Here is a 15,518-nt window from a genome sequence, read left to right as displayed (position 1 = left end):
TGGCCAGCCAGCGTGAAAGGCTCAGCGCTGCGGGGGTGGGTGGCGGGTGGAGGACGAGTGCAAAAGTCTGAGCATGTGCTGGGGGGTGAGCACCAAAAGCACCCTGAAGGCGCAGAGCTGCCTCAGGGAGCTGAAGAATTGTACAATCAGAAAGGAAGATTTTAAAAATGTTAAAAACATGTCCCACCTTAGAACTCAGTAACAATACAGAAACATAATAAAAATTATGTCTAAAATTTTTAATTTTTTAAAAACTTACTGTTGGAAACCTTATCCTGCCCGTGGATGAGGGTTCATAAAAAAATGCAAAGACCACCTGGTCGATTTGCTTGCCCGCCAACCATAAGGTTGGATGGGCAGCGAAAAATTGCTTTCAATTATTTGATTAAGGGCATTAATAGGCCTCTTAATTGTCAGCGGGCACGCCCGCTGACTGAAATATCATGCGAGTGCGTGATGATGTCAGGACGCTCGCCCAACGTCATTGCGCACAATCTGACAGCCAATCAGGTCGGGCGTGATCCTGCCTATAGTTATAATGGACTCACCACAAGTACTTGCTGCGTCTCCAGAAAATACTCATGAATAAGGTTTTTACGAGCTTTGCCCAGAAAGCTCCTTTAACATAACATGATTTTGGTAATTATTTATTCCAACGTGTGCCAACAGCAATATTGAAGGAGCTTTTGTGATACACTTAATGACTTCATTGAAGCAATTGGTACATTACAGTAAATTAATCAGTAACACAGCTCTGGGAGCAGACATTGAGCAGCAGATGTCTCAGATTCACTGTCTGCATCAATGTAATAATAATGAGGCTCCATTACTATTAGGATGGGAGCCATCACAAGCCTGCATTAATAAGTAGATATCATTAGTAACATTCTGACCATCCAACGCATTCTATTAATAAGTGGATTCTATTCAGAATAGTGAGTTCAATCCAAACAGTGTATTAACAGCTAGATCACATTACCAACAATGAGACCAATCTATATACCGTGTATTAATAAATAGATTCCATTACTAAAAGTGTGATCCATCCCACACTCTATTAATAAAGCATAGAATCATTGAATTGTTGCAGCACAAAAGGAGACCATTTGGCCCATTAAGTCCATACTGGCTCTCTGCAACTACAATTTAGCTAGTCCCACTCCTCCATCTTTTCCCCATAGCCCTGCAATATTTTTCCCTTCAGGTGCTTATCCAATTCACGTTTGAAGGCCACTATTGAATCTGCCTCCACCATGGGTCTATTACTCTGCCGAGTATTCTGTACTCAACTGCTTTTGTTGCCCACACAGAGACTGAACCAGTGACAATGGAAGATGATTCATTGCATCAACTTGAGGAATTGCCATTTCTCTTCCCTGTGCCAGAGGTTGCCCCCTCAGGTAAAAGTGTTGAAAGACATATAAATGCATTGCAGGTAAACTAATTATGCAATATGAAATGTAATGGGTAGTGAATGTATCAAGCCCATATGGCATTATATTACCATTTTTACCTGCCACACTAGGTTCAATGTTGAACTCACCCAAAACTCTACTGTCCAGATCATAACTCACACCAAGTCTTGTTCACCCATCACCCCTGGGCTTGCTGAGATACAGTCACTCCCAGTCCACCAATGAATCAATTTAAATTTGTTATTCTTGTCTTCAAATTCCTCCATGGCCTCACTCCTCCCTCTCTCTGTAACCTCATCCAGCCTTACAAACCTCTGAGATCCTTATGCTCCTCCAATTCTGGCCTCTTGAAAATCCTTCACTTCCACTGCCCTATGACGGGTGGCTGTGTCTTCAGCTGTTTAGTCCTGAAGCTCTGAAATTCCCTCCCTAAACCTCATTGCCTGTGTACCTCACCCTCACCCTTTAAGACGTTCTTTAAAACCAACTCTTCCATCTGTCCTAATGTCTACTTCTTTGATTCAGTGTGAAATTCACTCCTGTGAAGCACCTTGGGATGTTTTACGATGTTACAGGTGCTGTATATTATATGATAATGTATTTGGTGCATTTTCCATTGGTGTTAGGATAAACATACAGTGTGACGACTTCACATAGGAGGCTTTCATCATAAATATGAATAGAGGAATATATGTACTATAATGGTTGACAGGAAATGAGGTAGACATAAGGGTCACCACACAAACAAGAGTTATGCCATAAATTGTGAATTGTCATAGGTTGCTAGCCCCAACCCTGCCACTAGCTTTGCCATCTTGACTTCAACCTCCCTACAAATTTCATGAAGTTGCTACGTTTTCACATCAATTGCCCATTAAACTCACCACAGAAAGTTCAGTATGGTACTTAGAAGCTTAAGTACCCTTCTACAGAATCACAGAATTTTACAGTACAGAAGGAAGTCATTCGGCCCATTGTGTCTGCACTGGCTCTCCAGATGAGCATTATTGACCTAGTGCCATTGCCCTGCCTTTTCCCCTGTACCCCTGCACATTGTTTCTGTTCAAATAATCATCTAATGCCCTCTTAAATGCCTTGATTGAACCTGCCTCCACCACACTTCCAGGCAGTGCTTTCCAGACCCAAACTACTCGTTGTGTGAAAACATTTTTTCCCATGTCACATTTGCTTCTTTTGCAAATCACTTTAAATCTATGCCCTCTTGTTCTTGATCCTTTTACGAGTGGGAACAGCTTCTCCCTGTCTACTCTGTCCAGCCACATCATGATTTTGAAATCTCCTCTTAGCCTTCTTTGCTCCAGGGAGAACAGCCCTAACCTCTCCAATCTATCCTCATAGCTGAAGTTTCTCATCCCTGGAACCATTCTTGTAAACCTCTTCTGCACTCTCTCCAATGTGTTCACCTCCTTCCTATAATGTAGCACCCAGAACTGTACACAATATTCCGGCTGAGGTCTAATGAGTGTCTTATATAAATTCAGCATAACCTCCCTGCTCTTGCACTCAATGCCCCTTTTAATAAACCCCAGGATGCTATATGCTTTATTAACTGCTCTCTCCACTTGTCCTGCCACCTTCAATGATCTATGCACATATACACCTAAGTCTTTCTGCTCCTGCACCCCCTTCATAATTTCACCCCTTATTTAATATTGTCTGTCCATTTTCTTCCTACCAAAATGCACCACCTCATACTTCTCCACATTGAACTTTGCCTACCAACTATCTGCCCACTCCACCAACTTGTCTATGTCCTATTGAAGCTCTACACTGTCCTCCTCGCAGTTTACAACATTCCCAAGCTTTGTATCATCCACAAACTTTTAAATTGTCCCCTGCACACCAAGATCTAGTTCATTAATACATATCAGGAAAAGCAAGGATCCCAATACCGCCCCCGGGGGAGCTCCATTACGAAACTTCCTCCAGCCCGATAGATATCCATTGACCATTACTCTCTGCTTCCTATTTTTCAGACAATTTTGTATCCACATTCCTACTGTCCCTTTTATTCCATGAGCAATAACTTTTGTCACATGTCTGTTGTGTGGCACTGTGTCGAATGCCTTTTGGAAGTTCATGTACACCACATCAATGGTGTATATGTTACCCTTTCTGTTACCGCTTCAAAAAAACTCCAGCAAGTTAGTTAAACACGATTTCCTTTTGAAACCCATGCTGGCTCTTCCTTATCCACCCATATTTTTCCATGTGACTACTAATGCTATCCCAAATAATTGTTTCTGGTATCATGCCCACCACTGAAGTTAAACAAAAACAGAATTACCTGGAAAAACTCAGCAGGTCTGGCAGCATCGGCGGAGAAGAAAAGAGTTGACGTTTCGAGTCCTCATGACCCTTCGACAGAACTTGAGTTTGAGTCCAAGAAAGAGTTGAAATATAAGCTGGTTTAAGATGTGTGGGGGGGGCGGAGAGAGAGAGAGAAGTGGAGGGGGGGTTTGGTTGTAGGGACAAACAAGCCGTGATAGAAGCAGATCATCAAAAGATGTCAACAATAATAGAACAAAAGAACACATAGGTGTTAAAGTTGGTGATATTATCTAAACGAATGTGCTAATTAAGAATGGATGGTAGGGCACTCAAGGTATAGCTCTAGTGGGGGTGGGGAGAGCATAAAAGATTTTAAAATATTTAAAAATAATGGAAATAGGTGGGAAAAGAAAAATCTATATAATTTATTGGAAAAAAAAGGAAGGGGGAAACAGAAAGGGGGTGGAGATGGGGGAGGGAGCTCAAGACCTAAAGTTGTTGAATTCAATATTCAGTCCGGAAGGCTGTAAAGTGCCTAGTCGGAAGATGAGGTGCTGTTCCTCCAGTTTGCGTTGGGCTTCACTGGAACAATGCAGCAAACCAAGGACAGACATGTGGGCAAGAGAGCAGGTGGAGTGTTAAAATGGCAAGCGACAGGGAGGTTTGGGTCATTCTTGCGGACAAACTGCAGGTGTTCTGCAAAGCGGTCACCCAGTTTACGTTTGGTCTCTCCAATGTAGAGGAGACCACATTGGGAGCAACGAATGCAGTAGACTAAGTTGGGGGAAATGCAAGTGAAATGCTGCTTCACTTGAAAGGAGTGTTTGGGCCCTTGGACGGTGAGAAGAGAGGAAGTGAAGGGGCAGGTGTTGCATCTTTTGCATGGGCATGGGGTGGTGCCATAGGAGGGGGTTGAGGAGTAGGGGGTGATGGAGGAGTGGACCAGGGTGTCCTGCGGGGAGCGATCCCTACGGAATGCCGATAGGGGGGGTGAAGGGAAGATGTGTTTGGTGGTGGCATCATGCTGGAGTTGGCGGAAATGGTGGAGGATGATCCTTTGAATGCGGAGGCTGGTGGGGTGATAAGTGAGGACAAGGGGGACCCTATCGTGTTTCTGGGAGGGAGGAGAAGGCGTGAGGGCGGATGCGCGGGAGATGGGCCGGACACGGTTGAGGCCCCTGTCAGCGACCGTGGGTGGAAAACCTCGGTTAAGGAAGAAGGAGGACATGTCAGAGGAACTGTTTTTGAAGGTAGCATCATCGGAACAGATGTGACGGAGGCAAAGGAACTGAGAGAATGGGATGGAGTCCTTACAGGAAGCAGGGTGTGAGGAGCTGTAGTCAAGGTAGCTGTGGGAATCGGTGGGTTTGTAATGGATATTGGTGGACAGTCTATCACCAGAGATTGAGACAGAGAAGTCAAGGAAGGGAAGGGAAGTGTCAGAGATGGACCATGTGAAAATGATGGAGGGGTGGAGATTGGAAGCAAAATTAATAAATTTTTCCAAGTCCCGACGAGAGCATGAAGTGGCACCGAAGTAATCATCGATGTACCGGAGAAAGAGTTGTGGAAGGGGGCCGGAGTAGGACTGGAACAAGGAATGTTCCACATACCCCATAAAGAGACAGGCATAGCTGGGGCCCATGTGGGTACCCATAGCTGGGTACCCATGGGTACCTGCATGGGCCCCAGCTATGCCTGTCTCTTTATGGGGTATGTGGAACATTCCTTGTTCCAGTCCTACTCCGGCCCCCTTCCACAACTCTTTCTCCGGTACATCGATCATTACTTCGGTGCTGCTTCATGCTCTCGTCGGGACTTGGAAAAATTTATTAATTTTGCTTCCAATCTCCACCCCTCCATCATTTTCACATGGTCCATCTCTGACACTTCCCTTCCCTTCCTTGACCTCTCTGTTTCAATCTCTGGTGATAGACTGTCCACCAATATCCATTACAAACCCACCGACTCCCACAGCTACCTCGACTACAGCTCCTCACACCCCGCTTCCTGTAAGGACTCCATCCCATTCTCTCAGTTCCTTCGCCTCCGTCGCATCTGTTCCGATGATGCTACCTTCAAAAACAGTTCCTCTGACATGTCCTCCTTCTTCCTTAACCGAGGTTTTCCACCCACGGTCGTTGACAGGGCCCTCAACCGTGTCCGGCCCATCTCCCGCGCATCCGCCCTCACGCCTTCTCCTCCCTCCCAGAAACATGATAGGGTCCCCCTTGTCCTCACTTATCACCCCAGCAGCCTCCTCATTCAAAGGATCATCCTCCGCCATTTCCGCCAACTCCAGCATGATGCCACCACCAAACACATCTTCCTTTCACCCCCCCCTATTGGCATTCCATAGGGATCGCTCCCTCCGGGACACCCTGGTCCACTCCTCCATCACCCCCTACTCCTCAACCCCCTCCTATGGCACCACCCCATGCCCACGCAAAAGATGCAACACTGCCCCTTCACTTCCTCTCTCCTCACCGTCCAAGGGCCCAAACACTCCTTTCAAGTGAAGCAGCATTTCACTTGCATTTCCCCCAACTTAGTTTACTGCATTCGTTGCTCCCAATGTGGTCTCCTCTACATTGGAGAGACCAAACGTCAACTGGGTGACCGCTTTGCAGAACACCTGCGGTCTGTCCGCAAGAATGACCCAAACCTCCCTGTCGCTTGCCATTTTAACACTCCACCCTGCTCTCTTGCCCACATGTCTGTCCTTGGCTTGCTGCATTGTTCCAGTGAAGCCCAATGCAAACTGGAGGAACAACACCTCATCTTCCGACTAGGCACTTTACAGCCTTCCGGACTGAATATTGAATTCAACAACTTTAGGTCTTGAGCTCCCTCCCCCATCCCCACCCCCTTTCTGTTTCCCCCTTCCTTTTTGTTCCAATAAATTATATAGATTTTTCTTTTCCCACCTATTTCCATTATTTTTAAATATTTTAAAATCTTTTATGCTCTCCCCACCCCCACTAGAGCTATACCTTGAGTGCCCTACCATCCATTCTTAATTAGTACATTCGTTTAGATAATATCACCAACTTTAACACCTATGTGTTCTTTTATTCTATTATTGTTGACATTTTTTGATGATCTGCTTCTATCACTGCTTGTTTGTCCCTACAACCAAACCCCCCCTCCACTTCTCTCTCTCTCTCTCTCTCTCTCTCTCTCTCCGCCCCCCCCCACCCCCCCCCCAACACACACACCTTAAACCAGCTTATATTTCAACTCTTTCTTGGACTCGAACTCAAGTTCTGTTGAAGGGTCATGAGGACTCGAAACGTCAACTCTTTTCTTCTCCGCCGATGCTGCCAGACCTGCTGAGTTTTTCCAGGTAATTCTGTTTTTGTTTTGGATTTCCAGCATCCGCAGTTTTTTTGTTTTTATCACTGAAGTTAAACTGACTGGTCTGCAACTGATGGGCTTATCCTTACGAACGTTTTTGAACAAGGGCATAATGTTTGCAATTCTCCTTTCCTCTGACACCACCCCCAAGTCTAGGGAAGACTGAAAGATTATGGCCAGTGCCCCTGCAATTTCTACTCTCACTTCCTTCAATATCCTTGGATGCATCTCATCTGGTTCCAGTGCCTGGTCAACTTTAAGTACCAACAGTCTATTAACACTTCCTTCTTATCAATTTTGAACCTTCCTAATGACAGAGTTTCCTCATCTGTCACCATGGCCTGGGTAGCATCTAACTCCTTGGTAAAGACAGATGCAAAGTATTTATTTATTTATTTGGAAAAATACTTTATCCATAGAATATCTGGAAGAACATTACAAAACATTTCTAAATCGCCATCACAAAAAGTGCAATCAGATTCAACTTTTACACATGGATCATGAGGTACTTCAATACAATCAATGAACATTACAATCTTTTCAATATGGTCTTTACAGCCAATCAGACAGTGCAATGATATTGGAGTTATCAACATACATCATGTTGCACTCTGAGGCGCTTCAATACAATTATAATCTAATTAGTGTTCAATGCATAAAGCATTCATTTATTACCTCAGCCATGGCCCCTTCATCCATGTGCAAATTCATATTTACGTCCCTAATCAGCCCTACTCTTCCTTTTACCATCCTTTTACTATTTATATGCCTGTAGAAGACTTTGGGATTCCCCTTTATATTGGTTGCCAGTCTTTTCTCATAACCCCTCTTCACTTGTCTAATATGCTTTTTCACCTCCCCTCTAAACCTTCTGTATTTCTCTTGGTTCTCAATTGTATTTTCTACCAGACACCTGTCATAAGTGCACTTTTTCTTCTTTATCTTAATTTCAATCCCCTTTTTCATCCAGGGAGCTCTGGATGTGTTTGCCCAGCCTTTCTCTTACGATGGAATATACCTTGACTGCGTCCGAAACAATTCTTTTTGAAGGTAGCCCATTGTTCAGCTGCATTTTTTCCCGCCAATCTTTCATTCCAGTGTATCTGGCCCAGCTCCATTCTTGACCCATCGAAGTTGGCTCTTTTCCAGTTAATTATTTTTACTCTGGATTGCCTATCGTCCTTTTCTATCATCATCCTAAAACGTACAATACAATGATCACTGTCTTCTAAATGTTCCCCCACTAACACTTGATCTACTTGGCCCACCTCGTTTCCAAGAACCAGGTCCAACAGTGCATCTTTTCTTGTTGGATTAAACACATACTGCAGTAGAAAATTCTCCTGAACACAATTTGGAACTTTTGCCCCTCTCCACCCTTTACACTACCACTGTCCCAGTCCACATTCGTGTAATTAAAGTCCCCATTATAACTACTCTATAATGCTTGTATCACTTTAATTTCACTGCAGAATTGTTCCTCTATGTCCTTCTCGCTAGGTGGCGGTTTATGGACTACACCGAGCAATGTAGTTGCACCCTTTTTGTTCCTTAGCTCTAGCCAAATCGATTCTGTCCTTGAACCCTCTGGGACATCCTCTTTCACCAGCACTGCAATACTCTCCTTAACCAATACAGCTACCCCGCTTCCTTTCCTATCTCTTCTGAACATCTTGTACCCGGGAATATTTAACACACAGTCCTGCCCTTCCTTAAGCCAGGTCTCTGTTATTGCCACAACATCATATTTCCACATGGCAATCTGCACCTGTAACTCCCCAATCTTATTTACTGTACTCTATGCATTCATATACATGCATCATAATCCTGATTTAGATTTTGTTACTTTCTCCCTTGCTCTGGCTTTACCTTTTAATTTACTATTATCTATACAAGTGCTATCTGTCCCTCCCAGTATTTTATGCACCCTGGTATTCCTCTCTAATATTTTCTCTTGGTTCCCAGACCCCTGCTGAGTTAGCTTAAAGCCCTCCCAACAATACCAGCAAAACGCCCCACAAGGAACTCAGTCCCGTCTCTGTTCAGGTGCAACCCGTCCGGCTTGTACAGGCACCATCTCCCTGAGAGCCAGCCCCAGTGTCCCAGGAATCTAAAGCCCTCCCTCCTGCACCATCTTTCCAGCCACACATTCATCTGCCTCATCGTCCTATTTCTGTACTTACTGGTATGTGGCACTGGGAGTAATCCGGAGATTACTACATTTGAGGTCCTGGTTGCTAATTTTCTATCTAGCCCCCTAAATTCTGATTGCAGGACCACATCCCCCTTCCTACCCAAGCCATTGGTACCAATGCAGACTATGGCATTACCCTCCCCCAGAAGAGTGTCCTGCAGCCGCTCTGTGACATCCTTGACCCTGGCACCAGGGAGGCAACATACTATCCTGGAGCCATTCCATGGCCACAGAAAACACCCTGTCTGTTTCCCTAACCAATGAATCCCCTATCACAATAGCTCTTCCTTTCTTCTTCCCTCCTGTACAGTTGAGCCGCTTGTGGTGCCTCAAACTTGGCTCTGACTACACTCCTCTGAGGAACCAATGCCCTCACCAGCTTCCAAAACAGAAAATCGATTTGTGAGCGGGACCCCAGGGGACTCCTGCACTACCTGCCTACTTCTCTTGGGCTGCCTGGGAGGTGGTCACCCATTCCCTCTATGTCTCCAGGCCCTTAGGCTGCAGTGTAATCATCCCTCTGAATGTGCTATCCACATAGCCCTCAGCCTCGCAGATGCGCCACAGTAACTCTGCAAACCCAGCTCTGAAACCTGGAGCTTAAGTTTCTGCAGCTGACAGCACTTCCTGCACATGTGGTCATCTAGGACATTGGTAGCATCTATGACTTCACACATATTACTGGAGATGCATTCCACTCAACTGAGCTGCCCTGCCATGTCTTAACTCTACTTCCCTTATGTTAACTTTATTCTACTTTGGATTATTTATATTACTTTATTATGTTGGCCCTAAATTTGCCTCATTCCTGGCACTTCAGTTAAATCCAAGTAGAGCAACTTGTTTAAAAATATTACACTTTTCTAATTTACTCACCAGTTCTTACTTACCAAGGCTGAAGCGCTCTTCTTTCTGAGGAAAGGTAGAAAAGAAAAGGAGCACCACCTCCCTTCTCACTGAACTCCCTCAGTCACCAAACTCCAACTGAAGCATCCAACTGCAGCCAAAAACACCACTTCAGTGCTTTTAATGACAGAATAACTGTTAATAACAGCCAGTTAACCTCCCTTGCCCAGAAAGTAAATAATTAAAAGTGTTGATTCTCATTTCTTCAAGTGAATTGCTTTAGGAGATTGAAAGAAACTCAAATTTAATTTGTTTTGTACTTCCTTTTTTTTTCTTTTCCATTGTACCTGATTTGATGTGATATTCGCCTACTTTAAATCATCCTCCTCAGTCCTTCTATGTTTATTTCTAATTCTCATTGGTTAAGGAGTTAGACTTTTGGTCCCATCATTCACCAACACCCCAGATGCCCTTTGGTCTTTGCCCCACTGTTATCTGCTCAATTTCCAGCAACTCACAGCATAAAACAGTTTTGTGATGAAGAGTACAGGATAGACTCTAAATTCAATCTCAAGATCTTTAAGCTATTATTAGATAATCTTTCAGGACATTGTGTCAAGGTCAAGTGTAGTTTTCAGGTGCAATGGGTTAACTGGCAGGAGTGAGCTCATCGGCGTAATTCCATTCCCATTTGAAATCACCATATTTTCATTGTAAATGGCTATGTCCAAATTTATAACGGAACCCCTTCCTCAAAAAGGACTTGAAGGGGCAGGATTTGCAGGACTATGGGGAAAGAGCAGATCAGTAGAACTAATTGGATAACTCCATCAAAGAACTGATACAGGCAATAGGGGCAAAATTACCTACTTCTATGCTGTATGGTTTTATGATACATCTGTAAGCTCCCCACACTGCAGTGCATCTGCTCCTTAGCCTTTACTGCAGGGAAGCATTAACAACAACAACAACAATTTGCATTTATGTAGCACAATTAACATCGTAAAACATCCCAAGGTGGGTCACAGAAGCTTTAATCGAACAAAAACCAGACCAAATTAGAGACATTAGGACAGATGACCAAAAGTTTGGTCAAGTAGGTAGGTTTTGGACGAAAGAGAGGTATAAAGGCAAAGAGGTATATGGAGGAAATTCCAAAACTTGGGACCTTGGCAGTTGAAGGTATGGCAACTAATGGTGGAGTGATGAAAATTGGAGATGCACAGGCTGACAAAATTGGATCCATGCTGAGATCTTGGAAGGCTGTAGGGAGGAGGGTGAGGCCATGGAGGGATTTGAAAACAAGGATGAAAATTGTAATATTGAGGCAATACTGGACCAAGAGCCAATGTAGGTCAGCAAGCACAGTGATGATAGGAGAACCGAACTTGGTGCAAGTTAGGATATGGGCAACAAAGTTTTGGATGAGCTCAAGTTTATGTAGAATGATGGATATGTGGTTGGCCAGGAGAATATTGGAATAGTCAGGTTTATTGGTAATAAAGGAATGGATGAGGATTTCAGCATCCCCATGTCTTTATATATAAAGTTTCAAACCTAGAACTGATATCACATTTGAAATCTTATGCAACATTTGTGCCTTAATAGCACTTGATTACCTTACACATACTCATAAAACAGCAAATTACAACTCTGAGCACAGGAGTTAGTCAATGAACAAGCAGTTGCTTAAAGTATAATAAAAATTGTTACCTTCTAGTTAACCTGAAGAACTGTCTACGAACAATGATCTTTGTGACTTTAAATTGATTGAAGTCACTATACTCTCTGGCTGTGTAATTGGGGGATGAATTGGCACATCACGGAATTGTGTCATGATGTGTGGGACATAGATCTGTTTAGAGCTGCTGAAAGTTTAGTAGAGTGGGGGAGTGATAACCAGAGAGGTTTCCCACTGGGCCAGTCAGGAGGAACCGCTGGGAGAGAGTCGGTAGCGTTACTTAGTTAATTCCTTCCCTCATGTTTGGTTACGAGAAGTATCTAGGTTTTGTACACCCAGTTAGCCGAGAATGCACTCAATCAGGGATGGTTGCTTGACGTTACGCTTTATAAAATAATGTATTTGTTTTCATTGCAGACTATTCTGATGTGGTTTGGTGGTTTACATCTTGTGGAGCTAGCGGCCCAAATGGTCCTACTCAGGCACAGTGTGACAATGCCTACCGCCACACAAACGTCTCTGTGAGTCTACAATCAGAGGGACCCCTCAAGGGCATCCAGACTTGGCAGATTCCAGCCACTAGCAAATACGTGTAAGCAGAACTCTCTGATTCCCGTTTAAAGCCAGCACACCCTGAATTAGGAGCAGTCTATACTGGTCTGGGGCAGGGGGCAGAGGGCAAGGAGCCATCCGAATCAGTGACTGCAGGTCTTAGTGGACCCAAGCAAGCTTAGCTTTTGACTGCAGCCAGCCCTAAGACATTCAGGTATAGAGAGCAACTGCTAACAGTACAGGATAAGCGCAGTTTCTTAAAAACCCACCAGAAGGTTTCCTTCTAAAAGGCTCCCAATAACCCTTGTTGCCACAACTAAGTGTCGAGCTCATTGGCTCAATTTCCATTTAAAGAAGGTACACTGCATCTGTCATGTCTCAGCGCTCAACAGCAAATCAATGTATTCTTGTTGACAGGTTAGCCATTAACTTCCTTTGGCCCAAGATTTGATTTCAGTAGATAAAGTAATTTTTTTTCTTCTTTCACAGGATGTGGTCATCGCTGGCTCGGCCAGCATTTTTATTCCCCATCACTAATTGGCCTTGAGAATGTGGTGGTGAGCTGCCTTGTTGAACCGCTGCAGTTGCATGTGATGTAGGTACACCCATAGTGCGGTTAGGGAGGGAGTTCAAGGATTTTGATCCAGCAACAGTGAAGGAACAACAATATCGTTCCAAGCCAGGATGGTGTGTGACTTGGAGGGGAACTTGCATGTGTTGGTGGTGTTCCTATGCCTCTGCTGCCTTTGACTTTTTAGGTGGTAGAGGTTGCGGGTTTGGAAGTTGCTGTCAAAGGAGCCTTGATGAGTTGCTGCAGTGCATCTGGCGGATGGTACACACTGCTGCACCGGTGGTGGACGGCGTGGATGTTGAAGGTGGTGAATGGGGTGCCAATCAAGCAGGGTCCTTTTTCCTGGATGGTGTTGAGCTTTGTGAATGTTGTGGGAGCTGCACTTGTCTAGGCAATTGGAGAGTATTCCATCACATGCTTTTGGAATCAGGAGGGCAGTTAATCTCTGCAGAATTCCCAGCCTCTGACCTGCTCTTGTAGCCATACTATTTATTTGTCTGGTCCAGTTCTGTTTCTGGTCAATGATAACCCCCAGGATGTTGATAGTGGGGAATTCAGCGATTGTAATACCATTGAACGTCAAGGGGAAGATTGGATTCTCTCTTGTTGGAGATGGTCATTGTTTGGCACTTGTGTGGCACAAAAGTTACTTGCCACATATCAGCCCAAGCCTGAATGTTGTCCAGGTCTTGCTGCTTAGGCGCATGAACTACTTCAATATCCAAGGAGTCATAAATGGTGCTGAACATTGTGCAATCATCAGCGAACATCCCCACTTCTCGCCTTATGATGGTGCGAAGGTCATTGATGAAGCTGCTGAAGATGGTTGGACCTAGGACATTGTAATAATAGATTTTAGTATTGTCTAAAAGAGCAGGTCAGAGGCTGGGAATTCTGCAGAGAGTAACTCACCTCCTGACTCCCAAAGCCTGTCTACCATCTACAAGGCACAAATCAGGAATGTGATGGAATACTTTGCACTTTCCTGAAAGAGTGCAACTCCAACAACACTCAAGAAGCTCGACACCATACAAGAGAAAGCAGCCCACTTAATTGGCAACCCATCCACCACTTTCAACATTCACTCCCTCCACCACCAATGCACAGTGGCAGCAGTGTGTGCCATCTACAAGATGCAATGCAGCAACTCACTAAGGCTCCTTCGATGGCACCTTCCAAACCCGTGACCTCTACAGCATAGAAGCATAAGGGGAGCAGATGCACAAGACAATAAATCTTTGATTTGTCTAGCATCAGCAACATCATTTGGCACTTCCACAGTCATCCCATCCATCCACTTCTTAAGGCAGATTTGGCAACCCAAATGATGTGTCTCAGTGAGACCATACGCTAGATCCAACATATCCATTTCTTCCTCAGTGAAGCAATCCAATTTCTTGTAGATGGGCTTTTCAAAGATTAGATGATGGGTGGAGCATACCAAGATTCCTTCACATGCACCAAAGCTATTGATATTCAAGGCCGGGATTTTCCGATCCCACCACCGGCGGGCATCATTGTAATGGCTCCAAGCTTTCTCATTCCGCTCACAACGATGCCCACCGGTGACAGAGTTGGAAAATCCCAGCCCAAGTTATTATCAATGACAGGCTATAAAATAGATTCGCTGCCCCCCCCCACACACACAAGCCAAGCCACATACCATCCTGACTTAGATCTATACCGCTATTCCTTCACTGCCACTGGGTCAAAATCCTGGAACACCCACCCCAAGTGGTTGCATCTACACCACATGGAGTGCAGCATTTCAAAAAGGCGCCTCACCACCACCTTCTCAAGGGCAATTAGCGATGGGCAACCACCTTGCCAATGATGCCCACATCATAAGAACGAATTTAAAAATCCCCTATACTAATCTGTACTAGTTCTGATTTCAGTAGTTCCTTCACTCTGGTTAGTTCCAGCTCTGATTCCAGTTAGTCCATCATTCATTAGTCTGCGTTTTGATTCTAGTTGATCATATTTGCTGTCTAGTCCCAGTGCTAATTCAAATAGACCTCTATCTATTTAGTCTCTGCTCTGATTTCAGCAGTCCCTCATCAATCCCTTTTCTCTAGGGTGTCGGCTTATGGAGCTGCTGGTGGGAAAGGAGCCCGGAACAGCAATAAGAGGTCACATGGAATTTTCATTTCAGCCATCTTTCATCTGGAGAAGGATGATCTTATTTATATCCTGGTTGGACAGCAAGGAGAAGACGCCTGCCCGGGGGTATGTGGAGTGTCCTACAAATCTTGTATGAAGGATGAAGGGTGCTTGACTCAACAGTGTGAATGTATCAAGAGCAAGTAGACAAGGGGACTCTAGACTTGAACGACGCACCCATCATGAATCAGACCCACATTTGATTGTTGCCTTGCCCTCTTGACTGTGGAGCAGGATGTCGCATTCCCCATGGAAACATAAAATGGTTACAGCACAGAAGGTAGCCATTTGGCCCATCAAGCCTGTGCTGGCTTTCCGCAAGAGCAATTTAGTCCCAGTCCCAACCCTTTCCCCATACTCCTGCACATTTTTTCCCTTCAGGTTCTTATCCAATTCCCTTTGGAAAGCCTTGCTTCCACCAAGCTCCCAGGCCACCACATCTAGATC

At 44.6% G+C, this 15,518-nt stretch overlaps 1 protein-coding gene across 7 annotated transcripts in view; it reads left to right on the top strand.

The window, feature by feature from the left end:
* ltk (leukocyte receptor tyrosine kinase) overlaps positions 1 to 15,518 on the top strand; it is a 223,944-nt gene that overhangs the window by 113,156 nt on the left and 95,270 nt on the right. For all 7 annotated transcript variants that reach the window (XM_041214429.1, XM_041214427.1, XM_041214431.1 and 4 more), the window contains 3 exons: positions 1,311 to 1,400; positions 12,203 to 12,377; positions 14,987 to 15,137. In XM_041214429.1, the coding sequence (XP_041070363.1) occupies positions 1,311 to 1,400; positions 12,203 to 12,377; positions 14,987 to 15,137 (416 nt within the window). The remainder of the gene's footprint in view (positions 1 to 1,310; positions 1,401 to 12,202; positions 12,378 to 14,986; positions 15,138 to 15,518) is intronic.

The sequence above is a fragment of the Carcharodon carcharias genome, chromosome 20 (assembly GCF_017639515.1).
Source record: "Carcharodon carcharias isolate sCarCar2 chromosome 20, sCarCar2.pri, whole genome shotgun sequence".
Taxonomy (NCBI): domain Eukaryota; kingdom Metazoa; phylum Chordata; class Chondrichthyes; order Lamniformes; family Lamnidae; genus Carcharodon; species Carcharodon carcharias.
This window is presented reverse-complemented; position numbering and strand designations above follow the sequence as displayed.